The 20,446-nt window shown below is 42.4% G+C and overlaps 1 protein-coding gene across 1 annotated transcript in view; it reads right to left on the reverse strand.

Annotated features, from left to right (window-relative positions):
• The window catches only part of NHLRC2 (NHL repeat containing 2), a 36,891-nt gene extending 16,803 nt beyond the window's left edge, over window positions 1-20,088 (reverse strand). Inside the window, exons 1-6 of the mRNA XM_075215636.1 lie at window positions 19,903-20,088; window positions 16,537-16,689; window positions 11,476-11,931; window positions 8,017-8,138; window positions 6,868-6,997; window positions 1,116-1,194 (exon numbers count right to left, since the gene is read on the reverse strand). Coding sequence (XP_075071737.1) covers window positions 1,116-1,194; window positions 6,868-6,997; window positions 8,017-8,138; window positions 11,476-11,931; window positions 16,537-16,689; window positions 19,903-20,065 — 1,103 coding nt within the window. The 5' untranslated portion in view covers window positions 20,066-20,088. The remainder of the gene's footprint in view (window positions 1-1,115; window positions 1,195-6,867; window positions 6,998-8,016; window positions 8,139-11,475; window positions 11,932-16,536; window positions 16,690-19,902) is intronic.
• Window positions 20,089-20,446: the final 358 nt, after the last annotated feature.

Raw genomic sequence — 20,446 nt, forward strand, 5'->3', positions numbered from 1 at the left:
GTGTGTACACATGGATCGGCACATCTGAAGTAAGATTACATAGGTGGGTACCAGAATTCAGCACCAATGGGCAGCACGGTGGCTCAGTGTTTAGCACTTCTGCCTCATAGCACTGGGGTCATAAGTTCAATTCCCGACCATGGTCTTATCTGTGAGGAGTTTGTATGTTCTCCCCGTGTTTGCGTTGGTTTCCTCCGAGTGCTCCGGTTTCCTCCCACACTCCAAAAACATACTGGTAGGTTAATTGGCTGCTAACAAATTGACCCTAGTCTCTCTGTGTGTGTGTGTGTGTGTGTGTGTGTGTGTGTCTGTGTGTATGTTAGGGGATTTAGACTGTAAGCTCTAATGGGGTAGGGACTGATGTGAGTGAGTTCTCTGTACAGCGCTGCGGAATTAGCGGTGCTATAGAAATAAATGATGATGATGATGGGCCACAATTTTCTGGTTTGTAAAATTAACCATTAAATAGTTGTAAAAAAATATCCATGTTCCATTCTTGCCACCCAATAAATTGTATTTGCTAGACACATGGATCCGTCACTGTGAAATGACACTTTCAGCTCATGAGGACATGTAAGAATGCTATCATTTATCCCAGAAAGGAATTGCTGTATTTATTTTCTATTCAGTGACTTTCCCCTATTGCTGGTATCTCCTACATAGCTCTACATCAATAACCGATGGACGCTCTGAGACTGGACTATGTCCTCAGAGAGAGGAAATGACTAAAGTTACTTTTCTGTACATAACACACAGTCAGCGAGATGAAGGTTTATTTCATTATCTAAGGACATCTGTGTGAGATAAGTGCACTTTCCACAGCTGTATTATATAATGAAAGGTAGATGTGAATGGAACAAAGAAAAACTACATTTCACAAAAGAGTATAAATTGTGAACATAAAATATTTAAAAAAAACAAATGTTGCACTTGAGGTTATAGCAGGAAACAGAAGAGAGATGTGATAATTACGGTGGATAACGGCCATTCAGAAAGCTCTATAGCAGCATTCTAGCAGTATAACACGTATCCATATTACTCTGATCACCCAGTTTCCAGAGGAGTCAGTGAGCACTCAGCATCTTCATAGATCTATACACAGAGGGGTCACTTACCTTCCCTTGGGCAATGCCCCCTCTTCTAATAAGAGCGCCCAGATCTGATGCGTTCCCGCCATTGCTACCCATAGTACGCCTGAAAAAGAATAAACCAAACTCAACGATAAAAGAGGAATCTACAAATATATCACAACTTTATATAATCTATCACGTCGTCATCAATTCTGTTACATCGTCTCTTCCACGGTGGTTACAGGGTGAGATCTGTTTAATGTTTGGGTGCAGAGAGCATTCTATAAACCAAGCACAATAACACATCCATCATCTCACTGCATGGAAGCAGGAATAATTATATCTACCACATAGAACCGACAAGGACACATTCTTGTTTTTGTTTCAATTAATACACGTCATAATGTGTTCTGCTCAATGAAGACAAACATTATTCTAGAAAATATTATGGATTTATAATAACCATAATTATCCCATATATTACCGTGGCGTCAAGGTGACGTCTGGTTTTAACTAACCCTCTGCATTTTTCTGGAAATATAATTTCCTTTAAATTGTCAGTAAATTTGTGACCAGATATGTCAGCATTGCTTTACGGGTCCCAAGACACGGCATTGCATATGTGCCACCAAATAGCTTTGCTAGATAGGATGCAAGCTGGCACTTTTTGGTATGTAGTGTCTGGTCACAGCTAGACATAATGTATATAGATTCAGGCTGCATGAATCACGGTGGCTCAGTGGTTAGCACTTCTGCCTTACAGCACTGGGGTCATGAGTTCAATTTCCGACCATGACCATATCTGTGAGGAGATTGTATGTGCTCCCTGTGTTTGCGTGGGTTTCCTCCGGGTGCTCTGGTTTTCTCCCACACTCCAAAAACATACTAGTAGGTTAATTGGCTGCTAAAAAAATTGACCCTAGTCTGTGTGTGTGTTAATTTAGACTGTGTGGTAATGTAGACTGTAAGTCCCAATGGGGCAGGGACTGATGTGAGTGGGTTCTCTGTACAGCGCTGCTGAATTAGTGGCGCTATATATAAATAAATGGCGATGATGATGATAGGAGAGGTTCTAGGGTACTACAAAAAATTGAGGATGTACAGCTTACAACACACAAATCAAGGCTGGACCATCACAACAATTCCCTCTTGTGGTTGGAAGAAACATCAGTCAGACAGTCCCTGCACAGTCAGCAAGGCCCCCTCAGTACAAGCAAGTTCATTAAGTTAAATTCATATTATAAATGTAAAAGTCATGTTATAAGTATTGTCCATTATCTCCCCGAGTATTTATTGTACGGAGAGTTTCAGTGACTTAAACAACCTAGTTACACATCCACCGGACAGAATCATTCTACATTTCAGTGTAGAGTTACAATCAATTGTTTGTGTGATCACTTTCTGTTGCTGGGAAATTCTAATAATAGTTTCTTCAGGTGAACCCCCCGTTCTTCAGGCATCGCTAACCAGGGTCTCACAGGGCACCCAGAAGAAATACAAGCAATCACTATGAAAAGGAATAGAGAGGAAGGAGAACACACCACAGGGCAAGCAATCTATTCATACTGGAGGCTTCTCTTTTAAATTAAGACTTGATATTTTGGGGTAACCAAATGGCGACCAATTTGCCTTTCTCTTCCAGTTACACAAGCACAGTTATAGAGAACCCCTGATGTAGCCCACCTGTGTACTTCTCCCATAAATATCTCTCTGTGAACATCTTTCTAAAAGAGCATAGTTTTAAATATAAATTAGTTTTAGTATTCTTCACTTGCACAGCCTGGGGCAAAAACATCCCTGCCCCAATGGAGCTTACAGTCTAAATTCCCTAACACACACACACAGACAGAAACACAGACTAGGGTCAATTTAAAAGCAGCCAATTAACCTACCAGTATGTTTTTGGAGTATGGGAGGAAACCGGAGCACCCGGAAGAACCTACGCAAACACAGGGAGAACATACAAACTCCAGACAGAACAACTCATTACCCCAGTGCTGAGAGGCAGAAGTGCTAACCACTGAGCCACCGTGCTGCCTATTATTTAAGATCAAGAATGGAAAAGATACAAACCAGAAGTTGCAGTGCTTAGAATCCTGACCAGATAGTTGCTGCTGACAAATTATACAGCTTTGTAAACACAAACACCAGCAGCTGCCTGGTCAGAGGTCTAACGATGGGTACGATATTCTGTGTGCGCTCAGTACAGGATATTAAATAACGATCAAATTCATACAACGTATTACTTTGCTGTAATACACTATTGGTTTTAAGTCCCTTTAGTAAATGGTTTCCGTTCACATTCAGCTGTATTAATTATGGGAGATGTGGGTACAGGAAAACAAAAAAAAGGAAAGGAACGAAGGATTTAGCACTGCGTGATACAGAGTCTTCACTAACACTGGCGTGCGGCAACATGGACCTACAATACAACGCTGTCTCTGGAGCAATGTTATATTCTAAAGGGGGGAAAAAAGTTATTTAGATGCTAGATGGATTTATAGAATCTGAAACACATAATATATTTTCCAGTAATCTTCCCACCAGTGAGAGGAACTCTAGAACTTCTGCGTAGAGTGAAGGACGTGCGCCAGTGACCATCACATGATCCCAGAAGAAGGGGACTCATGGACTTCTTGGCTCCTGATATTCCAGTTTGGCACTGCCGGGAATATATGAGCAGGAGGGACAGGATGTTCCCCGCAGTAAAGCAGCCATGGACATTACACCAGGTGTGTTTACGAATCTCAGTCTTGGTGTGTTGACATTTACTGGGCATAGTGGTCCGGCAAGCGATCAAAGCTTTTCAAACGCGTATCTCAGAGTTGGCAGCTAAAATCCTTTCTAGTCCTGGCTGGATTTCCGGATCTCCTCCCAGCTGCAGATGCGGACAAATAACAGGGTATCCTGGAACAGCTAAAACACAAGCACCGGAGCGCAGCCTGTACAGTCACCGACTACTCTCTGCGGTAAGACGGGAGCCAGCGGCACTACCTATAGGGACAATGTCTAATGTATTTGTATTTTCCAGAACCTCACATTTACTTGTCACCACTATAATTTGTGTTTACACATCTACATCATTTGTATGTTCCATCAGAACGTGGATCTACTAGTGGGAGGAGAGGATCAACATTTTAGATCTGCCAGGAGCTGCTGTGTAATGTTTGGTAGAACAGAACGTTGCAATGTTTTATGAAGAAAACGTTCATAGTTTGGTTATTAAAGTGATGTGATCGGATATTGTACTTTAGTCTGTTGTGATCCATAGACAGATATTAGTCCCAGACTAAACTGCTTCACAAATAGCACCACCAAAACTGACCCCAAAGGGCTTCCCCGATAACCAAATTACAGGAGCTGAGGTGCTGAATAAGACACACAATATTAGAGTTGCAAAGTTCATATGCAATATATATATATATTAGAAAATGAAATTGAACTTTGCTATTTGTGAAGCAGTTTTATATATATATATAATTAGTTTACAGTGACAGCCCGCTGCTCCGGCTCTGTTGGGAACAGCAGGTATTTCTACATAGACCCGAAACTGAAGAATCGTGACTGCGTTTTCTTAAACAAGCTGTAATTGTCCCTGACAGCTCTTAGAACAGCTTAATGATAGGGGATAATTCTATTTATGAACGCAGGTTGATCTCGCCATCACATAGAAAGGTGCAATGCAGGATATGTACTCCCACAAAACCGAGGGGAACGGAGGGTCCACCGGTCAGGCTCTGCGGACATCAGGGGGTCTCATTACTCATTATGATGTATGAGGGTCTCTTATACTCTGATGAACGGGCGACGTACGGTCAGCAGGTATCCAAAGCGATCAGACAAGTCTATAACAAGTGAAACAAAAAGGTGTCGTCCCCCTTCACACGACTGGTTTATTGGTTTATTGTTTATTGGTTAATTGGTTGCAAATGTCCAACTGCAACTTTCATTTAATGCAATTAGTTTTTCTAACTAGCTTTGTTCTCTGCTTTTTATGTCTTTATATGAACAGGGAGATTCACCAGCAATATAACACATTCCATGGATACTGTTACATCCGATGATGACATCATCGCAGGGCTCTGTCATAACCAAAGACAACCAACAACGGATTATCGTTTATTTCTATAGCGCCACCAAATGCAGAGCGCTGTACAGAGTCACTCTCATCAGTCCCTGCCACACTGGAGCTTACAGTCTAAATTCCTTACAGAATACAGACTGGGGACTAGGGTCAATTTTTTGTAGAAACAAAATTATTCTACTAGTCTGTTTGTAGAGTGTGTGAGGATGCCAACACGGAGAGAACATGCAAACGCCACACATACATGACCCCGGTCAGAATCTAACCCATGACCCCAGGACTATGAGACAGCAATGCTAACTACTTTGCCTCCCCATTGGTAATATAATACACAGCTGCAAGTGGCAAAGCTAAATATTTAGTAAAAGCTGCAGACGGGCGCGTACAAGGATATATAAAGACATCTGGAGGTGTCAGGAATACTTCAGACCTAAGACAAGGAGGTGCCTGCTGGGGACATTGGAGAAGTCACTTTTCCCCGGGGTCACATTCGTGATGTAACCCTTTGTGATCTGCTAGCTCATTCTTCTGGAACTGGTCAGACATTGTATATAACTGGTTTGCCTAAATCTTTTCACTATCTGTGCTTATAAAGGAGCTGCCCTGGACAGGTCTGTATTGCACTCGGTTCTCTTTCAGTGGTAGCTGATAACAGCTTCCTTCCGTGGTCCAGGATATATCCCCGTGTTAGATAGCTGTGCACAATGCGATGGAATACTACAATATGATCGGCCCTACAGGCTCGGTATTAGCCTGTGGGCTGGAATCATTTCACTGTTACCATTTATCTCTCATCTACAAAAGTTGATTAGATGGATGGGGGTACAATAGTCACTCTGCCTTCATCTCAATTTCACCATCTGACTTCCAGCCCAGATGGAACCATTTACTGGAAATGTAAAGAGAAAGCCGTTCACACGTTTCCTGAGGGATTACTGAGCAGGTCTCCTGTTTGCAGCCACACTGTACACTAAGGTCTCCATGGACGGACCCTCTAGACCGAGCTAGTGCAGTAATAATATCCGATATCTCCTGGAGGAAGGTCTGACCCTCACCGGAGGTCGACACATGGAGTATTTTCCAGTTGTGCATTGACATATTCTGGGATCTGGGTCAATAGATGCGAGTCTGAGGCTCAGTGTGGATTTAAAGGGACACACTAAGTTCAAAAACGTTCTGTGATTGTGCCCAGCACTGGGCAATGTATATCCTGGACAATGCGCCATGCCGTCCCTCTGAGCAAACTCAGGGGCTGTGTCTGTAGACTGACAGTACGGCTCTGGGAGGAGTTAAAGGGATTATGGGAAAAAGACAAAGAGCGAGACAATGTTACTGTACAAAAAGGTGAGATTTACTAGAATCATACAAACAAGATAAATTCCAATAGCAATAATATTTTATACATTCATCCCTTAATATTTACATTAGATAAATAGAGAGAAAATAAAGTGTTAGAGGCCCTTTAAAGCAAATTGATACACCCCAGCGCCCTTACTGTCCTGCTTCCAAGATAGGGGCTTGAGTGTCCATCTACCCGCTGTTTCTGTAATAGAAGCCAGGTCATCGTTCCATAAGGTCTTCTCTATATATTATATGTTGATCTGGCAATGTTAGAAAAGCTTTCATGTTCCAGGCACCAAATTCGAACACTGAATCCACCGATTAAAAAATCAACAATCTATTTATACAGTAAAATGTAACAGACAGTCTTACCGGAATCCCCGTATATAACATCCCAGGGAGAGCTGATTGGCTGCTGGTCTCCTGGAGCTCCGCCTTCCTTGTCAAACCCCTGATGTCCAGTACCAGCCACAGAGCTGACTTTTAACGTGTCCAGATCAATCTACAGCCAAGGACGTCAATAAATCAGAAATGCAATTTCATTGCAAAATTTACAATACTGCATTTTCCTCGATGGAACTTTAACTACTAAAATAATTGTGTTCTGCTCTGAAACATGCACATATGATTTGTTTAGTTTGTAGTTTTGGGAATGTTCAAAGAATAAAAATATTTTAAGGGCCAAAATTTAAAAAACTTTACGGCTTTGGTGCTACATAACAAAAACACTTAAATGTGCAATAACGGAAATAAAGACAATCCCTATGTCCCCCTCACGACATAAATGAGCAGTATTTAAGGAGAAAAATTTAAAAAGTTGTCATTAATAAAAAACAAGTAACTGTTCCTGGTATCTCCTCTCAGACGGCAACCAGCTGGAAGTGGGATGTGTACCTGTGTAGGGGCATTGGCAATAAAATACGCATATGTTCCGTGAATGACGGCCTTATAACCTAATAGCACAGGACTGCCGTTCCTAAACTGGAAACCAGCTTTGTTTAAACTGCATCTCATCCCCTCTGTATGTGACATGGAAAAACCATCCGAACCAAGTATAATGGGATGGGCAAATCTAAGTTTTATCTTTAAGAGGAATCTGCTTAGCGAAGGCAGCGTCTTCTCACAGGACCGTGGGTGTCATCGCCGCGAGGAATACCACGTAACCAGGTACTGTGTGCAGGCTACATTGGACAAGCTTTATCGTGTGTAAAAATATAAAAGTTGGTCAAGCAGTCCTAAGCTGAATATAAAAGAAAACACATTTGGGAATCAAACCTGCAGGGTCACATCTTTAAAGCGTCTTATGGCTAAAAAGCCCCACTGGTATAAAATAGTTGCAAAACCAATTTTAAAGACAATGAAGTACAGAAATACGTCTCCATTAAGTGGTCTTATATAGAACATTTTATACAACAGCTCATTATCCCACAATACTTACACATGGCATTATACAGGTCACCTGAGATGTCATAATTACGTCACCTTAATGAACTAACACCGATACACGGACAGGATGCGTACCTTCCTAATCAGATGGTTCTCAGTATCTGCCACATAGATCTTACTGCCCTCGATAGCCACTCCTTGGGGGCAATTAAAGGAGCATTCAGAGAAACTTCCATCCTTCCGGCCACTGTCAGGTCCTAGAAAGAATACAGCGAGGGGTGAGAAAGCGAGGAGGCCGGTGTATCGCCTCTCGTACAGCAATACAAAGAGTTTCCTCCAGCAAGTAAACCGCGTCTGATATACTTATATTACATGCAGACGTTACAGTAATGCTCGGAGGAGGTGCTGCATGAAAGTGTAATTATATAATATATATATATATATATACACACACACACATATATACACACATATAGAGTCTCAATCAGTGTTTGCAAATCATTTGCAAAGCTTCCATGCTGCCCCATGAACAGAGTGGACCTAGACCGGTGCCTTGTTGGCCTAGAAGGTAAACACAACCCTGGTTCTCCTGCTGATCTCATTAATACTAGGGGATAAATGTATTAAGCTGAGAGTTTTCCAGCGGGTTTGAAACACCAATCAGATTCTAGCTATCATTAATTTAGTACTTTCTGCAAAATGAAAGCTAGAATCTGATTGGTTGCTATAGGCAACATCTCCACTTTTCAAACCCGCTGGAAAACTCTCAGCTTGATAAATTTACCCCTTGGTGTTACATTACATACAGAACAAGTGTTTGTCTGGAAATGTGATTTTCTTAAGTGATTCTAGCATTGGAATGAACGTCTAATCCTGGTACAGAGATAATAAAAACACAGTTAATAACTTCCAATGAGATACTTAATTTTACCCAGTAATTCAGAAGTCTGTCAGACAGAAGAGAAAAGAAGATTTTGTTCTCTAAGACATGGAAGCGGCTGCACAGTTTATTCCCATCTACATCTCGGCTGGGCCACATATTGGGAGATTATAAATACATCTGCAAACCGCTCACGTGGTTATTGTGTCTGGAATAAGACCGGCAATCAGGGGATTTGTCTGTATTGTTTCCCATTTAGTAGACGCTTGGATGGGTCGCTAAATACAGATTATTTGTCTGGCAACTGTTTTATTGTAAAACACATTGTGAATTGTTACTGTGTAGGGAATGTGAAGTGTTACGTATATTATACACAGTAAAGTGCTGCACAGTAACACATCCACATCACCATTTATTATTATTATACTATTATTACTGTTCAAGTGTTCTGTAACTGCAAACAGATTCATTCTGTCAGTGTCCCTGTAGCAGACACAAAGTGGAATCATTTTGTGGGCTATAGCTATATTTAGAAGTATACAGCGTAGCAATTCCCTGCCCTCAGTGATGTCACTGGATAGGCTGCACTCTCAGTGATGTCACTGACTCCTAGTGACTGGATAGGCTGCACTCTCAGTGATGTCACTGGCTCCTAGTGACTGGATAGGCTGCACTCTCAGTGATGTCACTGGCTCCTAGTGACTGGATAGGCTGCATTCTCAGTGATGTCACTGGATCCTAGTGACTGGATAGGCTGCATTCTCAGTGATGTCTCTGGATCCTAGTGACTGGATAGGCTGCATTCTCAGTGATGTCACTGGATCCTAGTGACTGGATAGGCTGCACTCTCAGTGATGTCACTGGATCCTAGTGACTGGATAGGCTGCATTCTCAGTGATGTCTCTGGATCCTAGTGACTGGATAGGCTGCATTCTCAGTGATGTCACTGGATCCTAGTGACTGGATAGGCTGCACTCTCAGTGATGTCACTGGATCCTAGTGACTGGATAGGCTGCACTCTCAGTGATGTCACTGGTTCCTAGTGACTGGATAGGTTGCACTCTCAGTGATGTCACTGGTTCCTAGTGACTGGATAGGCTGCATTCTCATTGATGTCACTGGCTTCTAGTGACTGGATAGGCTGCACTCTCAGTGATGTCACTAGTTCCTAGTGAATGGATAGGCTGCATTCTCAGTGATGTCTCTGGATCCTAGTGACTGGATAGGTTGCACTCTCAGTGATGTCACTGGATCCTAGTGACTGGATAGGCTGCACTCTCAGTGATGTCACTGGCTCCTAGTGACTGGATAGGCTGCACTCTCAGTGATGTCTCTGGATCCTAGTGACTGGATAGGCTGCATTCTCAGTGATGTCTCTGGTTCCTAGTGACTGGATAGGCTGCACTCTCAGTGATGTCACTAGTTCCTAGTGACTGGATAGGCTGCACTCTCAGTGATGTCACTGGTTCCTAGTGACTGGATAGGTTGCACTCTCAGTGATGTCACTGGTTCCTAGTGACTGGATAGGCTGCACTCTCAGTGATGTCACTGGCTTCTAGTGACTGGATAGGCTGCATTCTCATTGATGTCACTGGCTTCTAGTGACTGGATAGGCTGCACTCTCAGTGATGTCACTAGTTCCTAGTGAATGGATAGGCTGCACTCTCAGTGATGTCACTGGATCCTAGTGACTGGATAGGCTGCACTCTCAGTGATGTCACTGGTTCCTAGTGACTGGATAGGTTGCACTCTCAGTGATGTCACTGGTTCCTAGTGACTGGATAGGCTGCACTCTCAGTGATGTCTCTGGATCCTAGTGACTGGATAGGCTGCACTCTCAGTGATGTCACTGGTTCCTAGTGAATGGATAGGCTGCACTCTCAGTGATGTCACTGGTTCCTAGTGAATGGAGAGGCTGCACTCTCAGTGATGTCACTGGATCCTAGTGACTGGATAGGCTGCACTCTCAGTGATGTCACTGGTTCCTAGTGACTGGATAGGCTGCACTCTCAGTGATGTCACTGGTTCCTAGTGAATGGATAGGCTGCATTCTCAGTGATGTCACTGGTTCCTAGTGACTGGATAGGCTGCATTCTCAGTGATGTCACTGGTTCCTAGTGACTGGATAGGCTGCATTCTCAGTGATGTCACTGGTTCCTAGTGAATGGATAGGCTGCACTCTCAGTGATGTCACTGGTTCCTAGTGACTGGATAGGCTGCACTCTCAGTGATGTCACTGGTTCCTAGTGAATGGATAGGCTGCATTCTCAGCGATGTCACTGGTTCCTAGTGATGGATAGGCTGCACTCTCAGTGATGTCACTGGATCCTAGTGACTGGATAGGCTGCACTCTCAGTGATGTCACTGGTTCCTAGTGACTGGATAGGCTGCATTCTCAGTGATGTCACTGGTTCCTAGTGACTGGATAGGCTGCACTCTCATGTAAATTTCCCACAAACATTTGCCTGCACAGTGTGCTGGTTATAGGGTCAGTCTAACCTCTAAGTTGCTGTGTTACTATGATTTGCTAGCTCTAGCAGTCAGTGATTTAAGACTGTATGAAGACAGGATGCCAGGCATATATGCCAGTCATTTAAATACTTCAGGGTGATATGGGCGAATATATATATATATATATATATATATATATATATATATATATATGTGTATCTCAATACAGAGTAATCTTGTACAGACTTGGTTTAGGGTCTCACCTCCAACAGTGTAAAGGACTCTGCCGTCCTTGGTCACAACCAGAATCCTGTGGTGCCCGGTGTCGGCGATAACCAGTCTGTCACCCGACACGTCTACTGCCACCTTACCAGGGAAGAGAAGCGGTGATTTGGGCAACGAGTCCCTGTAGAGTCGCAGTGGGATCCGCTCAGACCTGATTTCATCTCTCCCTTTGAAGAACTTTAACGCCGTGGACGTGAAGAGGAATAAGTTCTCTCTGTGCCCCTCTCCGACCAGAGAGAAGAGAAGGTTCCCCTGAGGGCCGACCAGGACCAGCGTGGGCCAACAGGAGACCTGCAGCTCCTGCCATAAGGCAGCGTCAGCGTCGTTCACCACCGGATGACTGATGTTGTATCTCAGAACGGCGCTCTTGATGTTATCCAAAACCCGTTCATTTGGAAACTTGGCTGAGTGCACCCCGATAATTACGAGACCGTCTGAAAGAAGAAAAAGAATTAGCTTTTTTTTGATTAGCTAAAAGTCATCATCATCATTTATTTATATAGCGCCACTAATTCCGCAGCGCTGTACAAAGAACTCACTCACATCAGTCCCTGCCCCATTGGGGCTTACAATGTAAATTCCTTAACATACACACACAGAGAGACTAGGGTCAATTTGATAGCAGCCAAATAACCTACCAGTATGTTTTTGGAATGTGGGAGGAAACCGGAGCACCCGGAGGGAACCCACGCAAACACGGGGAGAACATACAAACTCCACACAGATAAGGCCATGGTCGGGAATTGAACTCATGACCCCAGTGCTGTGAGGCAGAAGTGCTAACCACTGAACCACCATGCTGCATGCATTATCTTATAGTTATGCTTCCAAATATATCCTGTAATACAAAAATAAAAATATTATTATACTTTATCATCATTAGCTATTTATATAGCGCCACTAGTTCTGTAGCGCTGTACAGAGAATTCACATCAGTCCCTTCCCCATTGGAGCTTACAATCTAAATTCCATAACATATACTCAAGAGACACACAGACTAGGGTCAATTTTGATAGCAGCCAATTAACCTACCAGTATGTTTTTGGAGTGTAAAATTTATTGAATAGCCGTGTTTGTGCGCATGAAACTATTCTTGACCAGGACAACAGACGGCCTGGAGAGACTTCACCTCCTGCCCCCAGCTCTATGTCCCGCTTATTTTTTGTTCCATGATATAATACAGCTATCCCTCGTATATCACATAAAAAGTGCAGTAACTGTGTCCAACAATAAAACTGTTCTCTGTACTGCCAGGGACTGGAGTTTGGCAAAAACATCAAACCTTGAAAAAAGAACAAATAAATTTGTTTGGCAGCGATATTGGTGAGAGGTGTTATTACCGTTACTCATCACTCAGTCACCCGTCAGCTGAGCTTCACTTCACACCAACTATAATACGTTTTCTTTTCTCTTGTTTGATCAACAGTTTCCCTTATAAACACGTCTCTGCTCAGACGCTCGGTGACAGCTGGCGGCAGGTAAAGTGATCCATTAAGTCTTCAGCTACATCCAGCATAAATCTGCCATTAAATTCTATGTAAATACCATTTTAACACTAGTAATCTAATCAGGTTCCTATACACTAGGTTAATACAATCATGTTTCAGGTGCAGTTAAGATGTGTACACACTTATACAATGATCGTGCAGATCACATGATAAATGACCGTTTGGTCAGATATTGCATTAGTGTGTACGATCCCACCATCATGTTTTATCGTTACAAAACACATCACAGTGTTTGAATTGGTTTTCTAAACTTCCGAAAAATTACAATCAACGATGGAACGATGGGCAAATGTGGCAGTGTGTACGCACTCAGGACTAGCAGTGTAGGCAGATATCTGTACAGTGTACAGAGTCAGGATCTTATCAGCAGATGGTTATGGAAGATGAAGATCACAGATCTGAAGGTAAGTTGTGTAGATGTGTACACATGGATCAGTATGGTCATCGGGACTTTCAGTCATTGGTGAAATCGTTACAGAAATCGCATCTGCGGTAAGATTACATAAGTGTGTATTCAGCTGTACCTGTTTCCACCACATGGTGGCAGTATCTGTAACACAAGTCACAGAGATCACTGGTCTATATATGGTAAAAACAGTTGCTATACTGGCTGAGGAATAGGGTGCACCAAAAATAGAACATTCTGCTTTCTATAGGGGTCTTGTGCTTAGTGTTGGAAGATAAATTTAGTATAGAGATTAATGATCAGACATACTTACTTTACCCATCAGTTGTATATACTGGGGGAAATTAAATTGACCGCAAGATATTTTTTAACACCGCGTTAAGGCATTTTAACGCTGTTTTTATAATTTTCGAGCAGGATAACTTTACTCGCGATTCAATTCCATTTTTAACGCTCAGTTTTTATTCATGAAACGGTCCTCTCGCGCTCCAGTAGAAGGTCTATTGAAAGTATAGGGTGTGCGAGAGGCAGCTGCGTTAAAAGCTATTTAATTGTTTTTTAACGCGGTGCGTTCAACAGGCCAATATGCCGCTTTATCTCACACCTCTTTGGGGTGTGCTAAAAATAAAAAACCTATGAAAACTATTTGAAATCATGTAATAATGTAAAAAAAAAAATCAGTAATACATAACAGTAAAAAGTTGATTTGCTTTTTAAAAAATAATGGAAAAAAAATGAACATAAAAAATAAAATAAAAATCACTAATTAATATATTTAGGTATGTTTTTGGTACAAATATGTATGTACTAATGTGTTTTGACATGGTATAGATGATTATATGGTAAAAAAATAGTGAAATAAAAAAATATGCTAAAGAAAGTACTGTAGTGTCGATATTATCAAATAAATAGTTTGTGTAATGCAATCTAATGTATGAAAATGTATGGCAACCCTTTTTTTTGTGATATACATGACCGCGTTTAAACTCCCCTTCACTACGAGCGGAGGCAGCGTTCCCTCTTTTTCAATTGAATTGTACGAGTTTTAACGCTGCGTTAACTAAAAACGGTCGCTATAGCAGTTAAAAACCCGTGTGTGATTTTTTTTTTAACACTGCAGGAAAAAAATATATCTTGCGGTCTCGCGGTCAATTGAATTATCCCCACTGTGTATGAGGACTTCTGTACGGAAGATTATCTTTCATCTGTTTGACTTCTCCCAAATAGGGACATATTATCCAGTCAGGGACCTGGATGTTATATTATGTGGGATGAGACCCGGACCGTGCAGGCTGATCCCTGCTGAACGCCCAGTTTCTCCCCGACTCCATCTGCACCCAGGAATCTCACCATGAGACAAGTGCGGTAGAGTGTACCCCACGTTCTAGGACTGTATCCATTATGAGATGTTGCTGAATGTTCTCTCTATGAAGAATCAGACTGCAGTGTCTGCATTCCTGCATCACGGACATGAAGCATCTGTTCTCCCAATGATGTCAGAGAAATCACAAGGGGCGTCTTTATTAATCATTTTTTTCCTGCAAACTCCCCGAAAACTGCAGTTTTCAGGGAATATCTGTACAACTAAGTATCCTGCAAATGTATTATTGGTGCATCACAACAGATATCATGGAGCAGATATCACGGATATCTGCTGCTTTGCATCTTTGTCCGAAATACATAGCAGTCCCCATAGACGTCTATGGGGACTGCTATGTACCGCTATTTAACAACTTTTGAAAATGTATTTACACATACGGTAATGTACGCCATCATTACCATTTTAGATAGTTTTCACATCTGTGTGGATATGTATGTTCTCCCCGTGTTTGTGTGGGTTTCCTCCGGGTGCTCTGGTTTCCTCCCACACTCCAAAAACATACTGGTAGGTTAATTGACTGCTATGAAAATTTACCTCTGTATTAGGGGATTTAGACTGTAAGCTCCAATGGGGCAGGGACTGATGTGAGTGACTTCTCTGTACAGTGCTGCGGAATTAGTGGCGCTATATAAATAAATGATGATGATGATGATTTTCAGAGCAGAGATTACAGCGCATGTGCAGCCCTGTCACATGACCCATCTCCTTCGGTCAGTGCTATTCGATAAGGATTGAAAACTATCTTTAATAACATGCAGTGGTACATAAATCTGCCCCTAAATGTCCCATGTTACAGATATTAAACTGCAGTTACAGAATCTCTTCCGGTCCACGTCGTATACACAACAAATAATAATTTGCCACGGAACTAGAGACCCAGGCTTTGAATGTCATTATGAATTCTTCTATCTAACGACCTACCAGTTTATCTATTAACACTATATCTGTCATAGTGATAGTTATTTAACTTATTGCATTTTTATGTTTTGTACTTTAAAGGAGAAAAGTTTGCAAAAAAAAAAAAACCCAACAAAAAACAATATTATACTTGTTATAGCAAATCAGACCTTGCTAGAAACTCTAGTACTAGTAAGAATTGTAAAGTATGAAAGTCTATAACCTTTATTCTCTCACCCCAAAATTCATGAGCCAATTAAAAAATTGTAACGATATTCTGTCTATTAGTTTTCTTTACAATTTATTTTAATTCAGCATTAGGCTGGCGACACATGGGGAGCTCTAGGGGTATATTTACTAAACTGCGAGTTTGAAAAAGTGGAGATGTTGCCTATAGCAACCAATCAGATTCTAGTTATCATTAATTTAGTGCATTCTGCAAAATGATAGCTAGAATCTGATTGGTTGCTATAGGCAACATCTCCACTTTTTCAAACCCGCAATATACCCCCTAGTCTTTTGGTCTGGTTGCCAAGACATAGAGCACTATCTGGAGACATATGTGCACAGATCGGATCACTCGACACACGCGCTACGTGACTGCGTGTAACAGTACAGCGAGCGATTTATGTTCCTGGGCCAGCCGATGACCCCACACACAATAAACACAGGGATGGGGATCAGAGTTAGCTGCCATTATCCAAAATAATCAACAGGAGGGCGGCCACACGGTCTGCACTATGCAACTCTAACCAACCACCATAAGTCATCTAGACCTCCAGTGGTGTGACCAGCGCTACAGGCGGTGCAGAGAGCGTTACCAGAGCCATGTATATCGTTATAGTACCTGTGTCTTGGTGCTGCTGCTCCAGAGCGTGCAGGTCCGGCAGAATGTGCATACAGTTGATACAACAGTACGTGAAGAAATCTAGTACTGCCACCTTCCCACGCAAATCGCCGTGTAGAGAAATGGAACCTTCCGTGTTCAGCCATTCTAACCCTGCAAAGTGACGGAAAACACGGAAATGTTAGAACAACTGGAGAATTTTTGAAAACCCCAAAAAAACTAACTTCTTTCAGGCTAAAGAGGGTAAATGTATAAAGCTGATTGTTTTCCGGCGGGTTTGAAAAACCAATCAGATTCTAGTTCTCATTTATTTAGTACATTCTACAAAATGACAGCTAGAATCTGATTGGTTGCTATAGGCAACATCTCCACTTTTTTGGTTATGGGTGGCTGTCTGCCGGAGGGTTTGCCCAGAGGATGAGCAGAGCAGGGGTCATGCACGTGGTAATGAGATTAATCATTTGTCACATTAGCTTTTATATTTTCCTATTGTACTTCCTATGAATCCTGAAGACTGGACCAGACACCGGCCGCTGCCTAAGTGACCCCTTCTCCCCGCTGGGTGAAACGGACGGAACGTGCTGCAGGTTTCCACAATTAATGAAGGTCGGGGAGCTATCCTGAACAAATGTACAGTATTCTGTAATACCCCCCATGTAATAATATAAAATGTTGAGTGCACAGCATTACAGAGTACACAGATACATATATTCCCATATTTATACATGCTTATTCCAGACAAAATAATCCTGCCCTGACCCGCCCGCTTAATGCCAAAACTTCGCCCGCTACTGCGTAAGCTCCACACCTGACAACTCGGGACATTTGGGAGGTCTGCGATTTACTCTGGGACATATATAATCAATGGTCTCATTTCACGTTTGTACCAAGTACATGTGCCAAGTTCCGGTCACAGTTTGAAGCTACGAGATACCCCCGATGATGTGGCTAGATCTGAATTAGAATCCCACAACACTAAATTGGTCAAAGGCCTCATCCTCACAATGTCCAACCGCGACCTCAGGACTGTCAAGACCTAACCATCGAACAGAATTTTCCCAGGCGGACAATGCCAAGGGTCCACTTTTTCCATATAAAAAAAACAAACTTATTTCAAGTGGCCAGACAAGGTCATCAAATCTTCCTGGACCTCTCCCCGCTGACCCTAGCAAAAAGGATAACTTTTACTTGTTTCCACTGTGCTCTGGAGCTCAGGTGTTCCATACAGATGGGAATTCCTGGTTCAACAGTTACTACATTTATACAAGAAGGTCCTTAGAGCCTGAAATATCCAACTTTTCATGGACTAGGCTGAAAACCTTCCTATCTTCAACACAACCGGTCTAAATTTGAGGATTGCAAACCGAATGGACACTGTTGTCTCTATCGGTCATACATAGATCAGTGGGCTTCATCCTTGTTGGACTCTAGTTTCCGACGCTTGCAGAACTAAGAGAATCCTTGGGTAGTATAACCTGTATTAGTTATATGTTTCATAGTGCTCTAAATGTCTATTTATGTTCTCAATAAACTGTTTATGGGATAGGTTTAGGTGGCTTATATGGGCTGTTCCAATTCACCATCTACCACTACTTACTATTTTAGTAGGCCATCTAGTTTGTACTAGAGGCACTGGTAATCAGGTCACGCAAGAGTAGAAAATAACATGATGAAGAGTCAGGTCACACAGGTTCCACCCTAGAACCCTAAAATAAAATCACTTTCTCCAAGGCTTGGGTGAGAGTTAAATGGACAGTTTAAGTCACTTATCCTGGCCCAAGTAATGCTTGGAGTAAGATCCGGGAGTGTTTTTCATCAAGATGAGAACTCCAGAGATCATGGTCAATCATAAAGGTTAGAGTACTGCAGAAGTTACAAAATTAAACTTCATATTTAACCCTTTTTTTTTTTCACTCTGTACAGGTATTACCAGTACAGAGATTTTGGCTTTTTGAGGCGATTGAGGCTTTAAGAAGGTCCACAAAAGGGTGGGCGAAACGCGTCGTCTATATCCGTTTAAAAACCTGATCTGCAATATTTACGATCTATCGCTCCAAGTCCGTCTGTGAGCTTTTTAAGCCCAAACTATTGGAGAGGAACAGCTGTATTATATGGAATATCTCTTGCGAATGAAAGTTGTTTTCCGGACCACAATCCAGTAGCGCACCTGTATTTTTACATCGGAGATACACATTACTAGGAGATAGCTGGGACGGAGGAGTTCAAATGAGATTGGATTAAACACCGTTGTGTGTTTCGTAGACTGTAAGTGCAACACTGTTTTCTAAACTCCTGTCGGTCTGTCACTTATTTGGAATATGCTCAGAACTCCCCTCAGTGTTCATCTCTGTAACAGTATATTTATAACAAGTGCCATTTGCTTTGAATTTGGATTTAAGGGGCTGTTAAAACGGTAATTACCGTGGAAACTATGGTGGACTTATTAAGTTCTTATATTTGAGTATTTAAACAGCTATTTATATTGCAGTATCAGTTAGATCATTTCATTGCATATGATGTGAGATACAATTTCTTCATTATCATATGTATCTATACTTGTGGATATAGTTATATCCTTCTTATTGTGGTTTTTATTAATTTTTAGGTGTTTATAGAAAAATAAATTGGCATTTTTACAATTGCCTTGGATATATCCTTTATATTAATTGATTGACATCCACTGTGTGCATCCTCCCGTCTGCGCTGTGTGTTTTCATTTCTTTCACTACCGAGATTTTGGCATTTTTTTACCATGAGATAGCAAGGCAGAAATGAGTGCAGCCCTCACCTCCAGACCAAGGAGTGAAACTGATATTTGGTGCTTCATGCCGTTAAATCAATGTATTCAATTACAGCAACCAACATCACTGGGGCAAACATAATATGTAGCACCCTGGACAAAAAAAATAAAAAAGGCCCTAGCAAAGTCCCAACGTGTGAAAATCTGCAATCTTGGCGCATGTCTATTACTTTTATACGGTACTACTCCTGGCGTCTTTACCAGAGCCTCACGCAGCAGAGAGCAGAGTCTCGGGCAGCAGCAGCACACAGAGCCCCAGCAGCAACAGCAGAGCCACGCGCAGCAACAGCAGAGCACAGAGCCACGCGCAGCAACAGCAGAGCACAGAGCCACGCGCAGCAACAGCAGAGCACAGAGCCACGCGCAGCAACAGCAGAGCACAGAGCCACGCGCAGCAACAGCAGAGCACAGAGCCTCGCGCAGCAACAGCAGAGCACAGAGCCTCGCGCAGCAACAGCAGAGCACAGAGCCTCAAGTAGTAGCAGCAGTGAGCAGAGCCTCACACAGCAGTAGTAACTGAACTTTCACCCAGTACACCCACAGTATAGAGGGGATTGGCTCAGTACCTGGGGAGAACTCGGGAACTCTGAGCTCCGCAGCCCGGGCATTCACCTTCCCTAGGTACTCCAAGACCAACTGCTCCTTCTCCTCCCTGCTCACCGCCTCCAACAGAGCGCCCTCAAGCGGGCTCTGAAGCCCCAGCAGAGAATGCAGGTTACCAGACGCCATCTTGCTATACCCAGAGTGACAGGCCTCGGGGGGTGGCCGGGCTTGACATTGTGAATCGCACATTCGCGCCAGTCCCTTACTCATGACAAAAACTTTTATCACACGTATAAATCGTAAAGATAACAGCAGCTCAATAGCAATAGCTTCAACAAATAATAAATAAAACTTTTATACAGTAAAGCTTGAAGTCTAATACACAAATCATAGTTGATGTTTTTTTTAGACGTTGTAAGCTATATCCTTTTTAATTATTTCGAGTTTAACGTGATAACCACCAGGAGACTATTTGTCTGGGGAAAACAGAACCAGAAGTAATCATACTGTGAAAGTGTGGAAAGTGCGACTTCCCGGCCATTCCTATTTACCTCACAGATTAGGCTT

This window comes from Mixophyes fleayi, chromosome 6 (genome assembly GCF_038048845.1).
Source record: "Mixophyes fleayi isolate aMixFle1 chromosome 6, aMixFle1.hap1, whole genome shotgun sequence".
Taxonomy (NCBI): Eukaryota; Metazoa; Chordata; class Amphibia; order Anura; family Limnodynastidae; genus Mixophyes; species Mixophyes fleayi.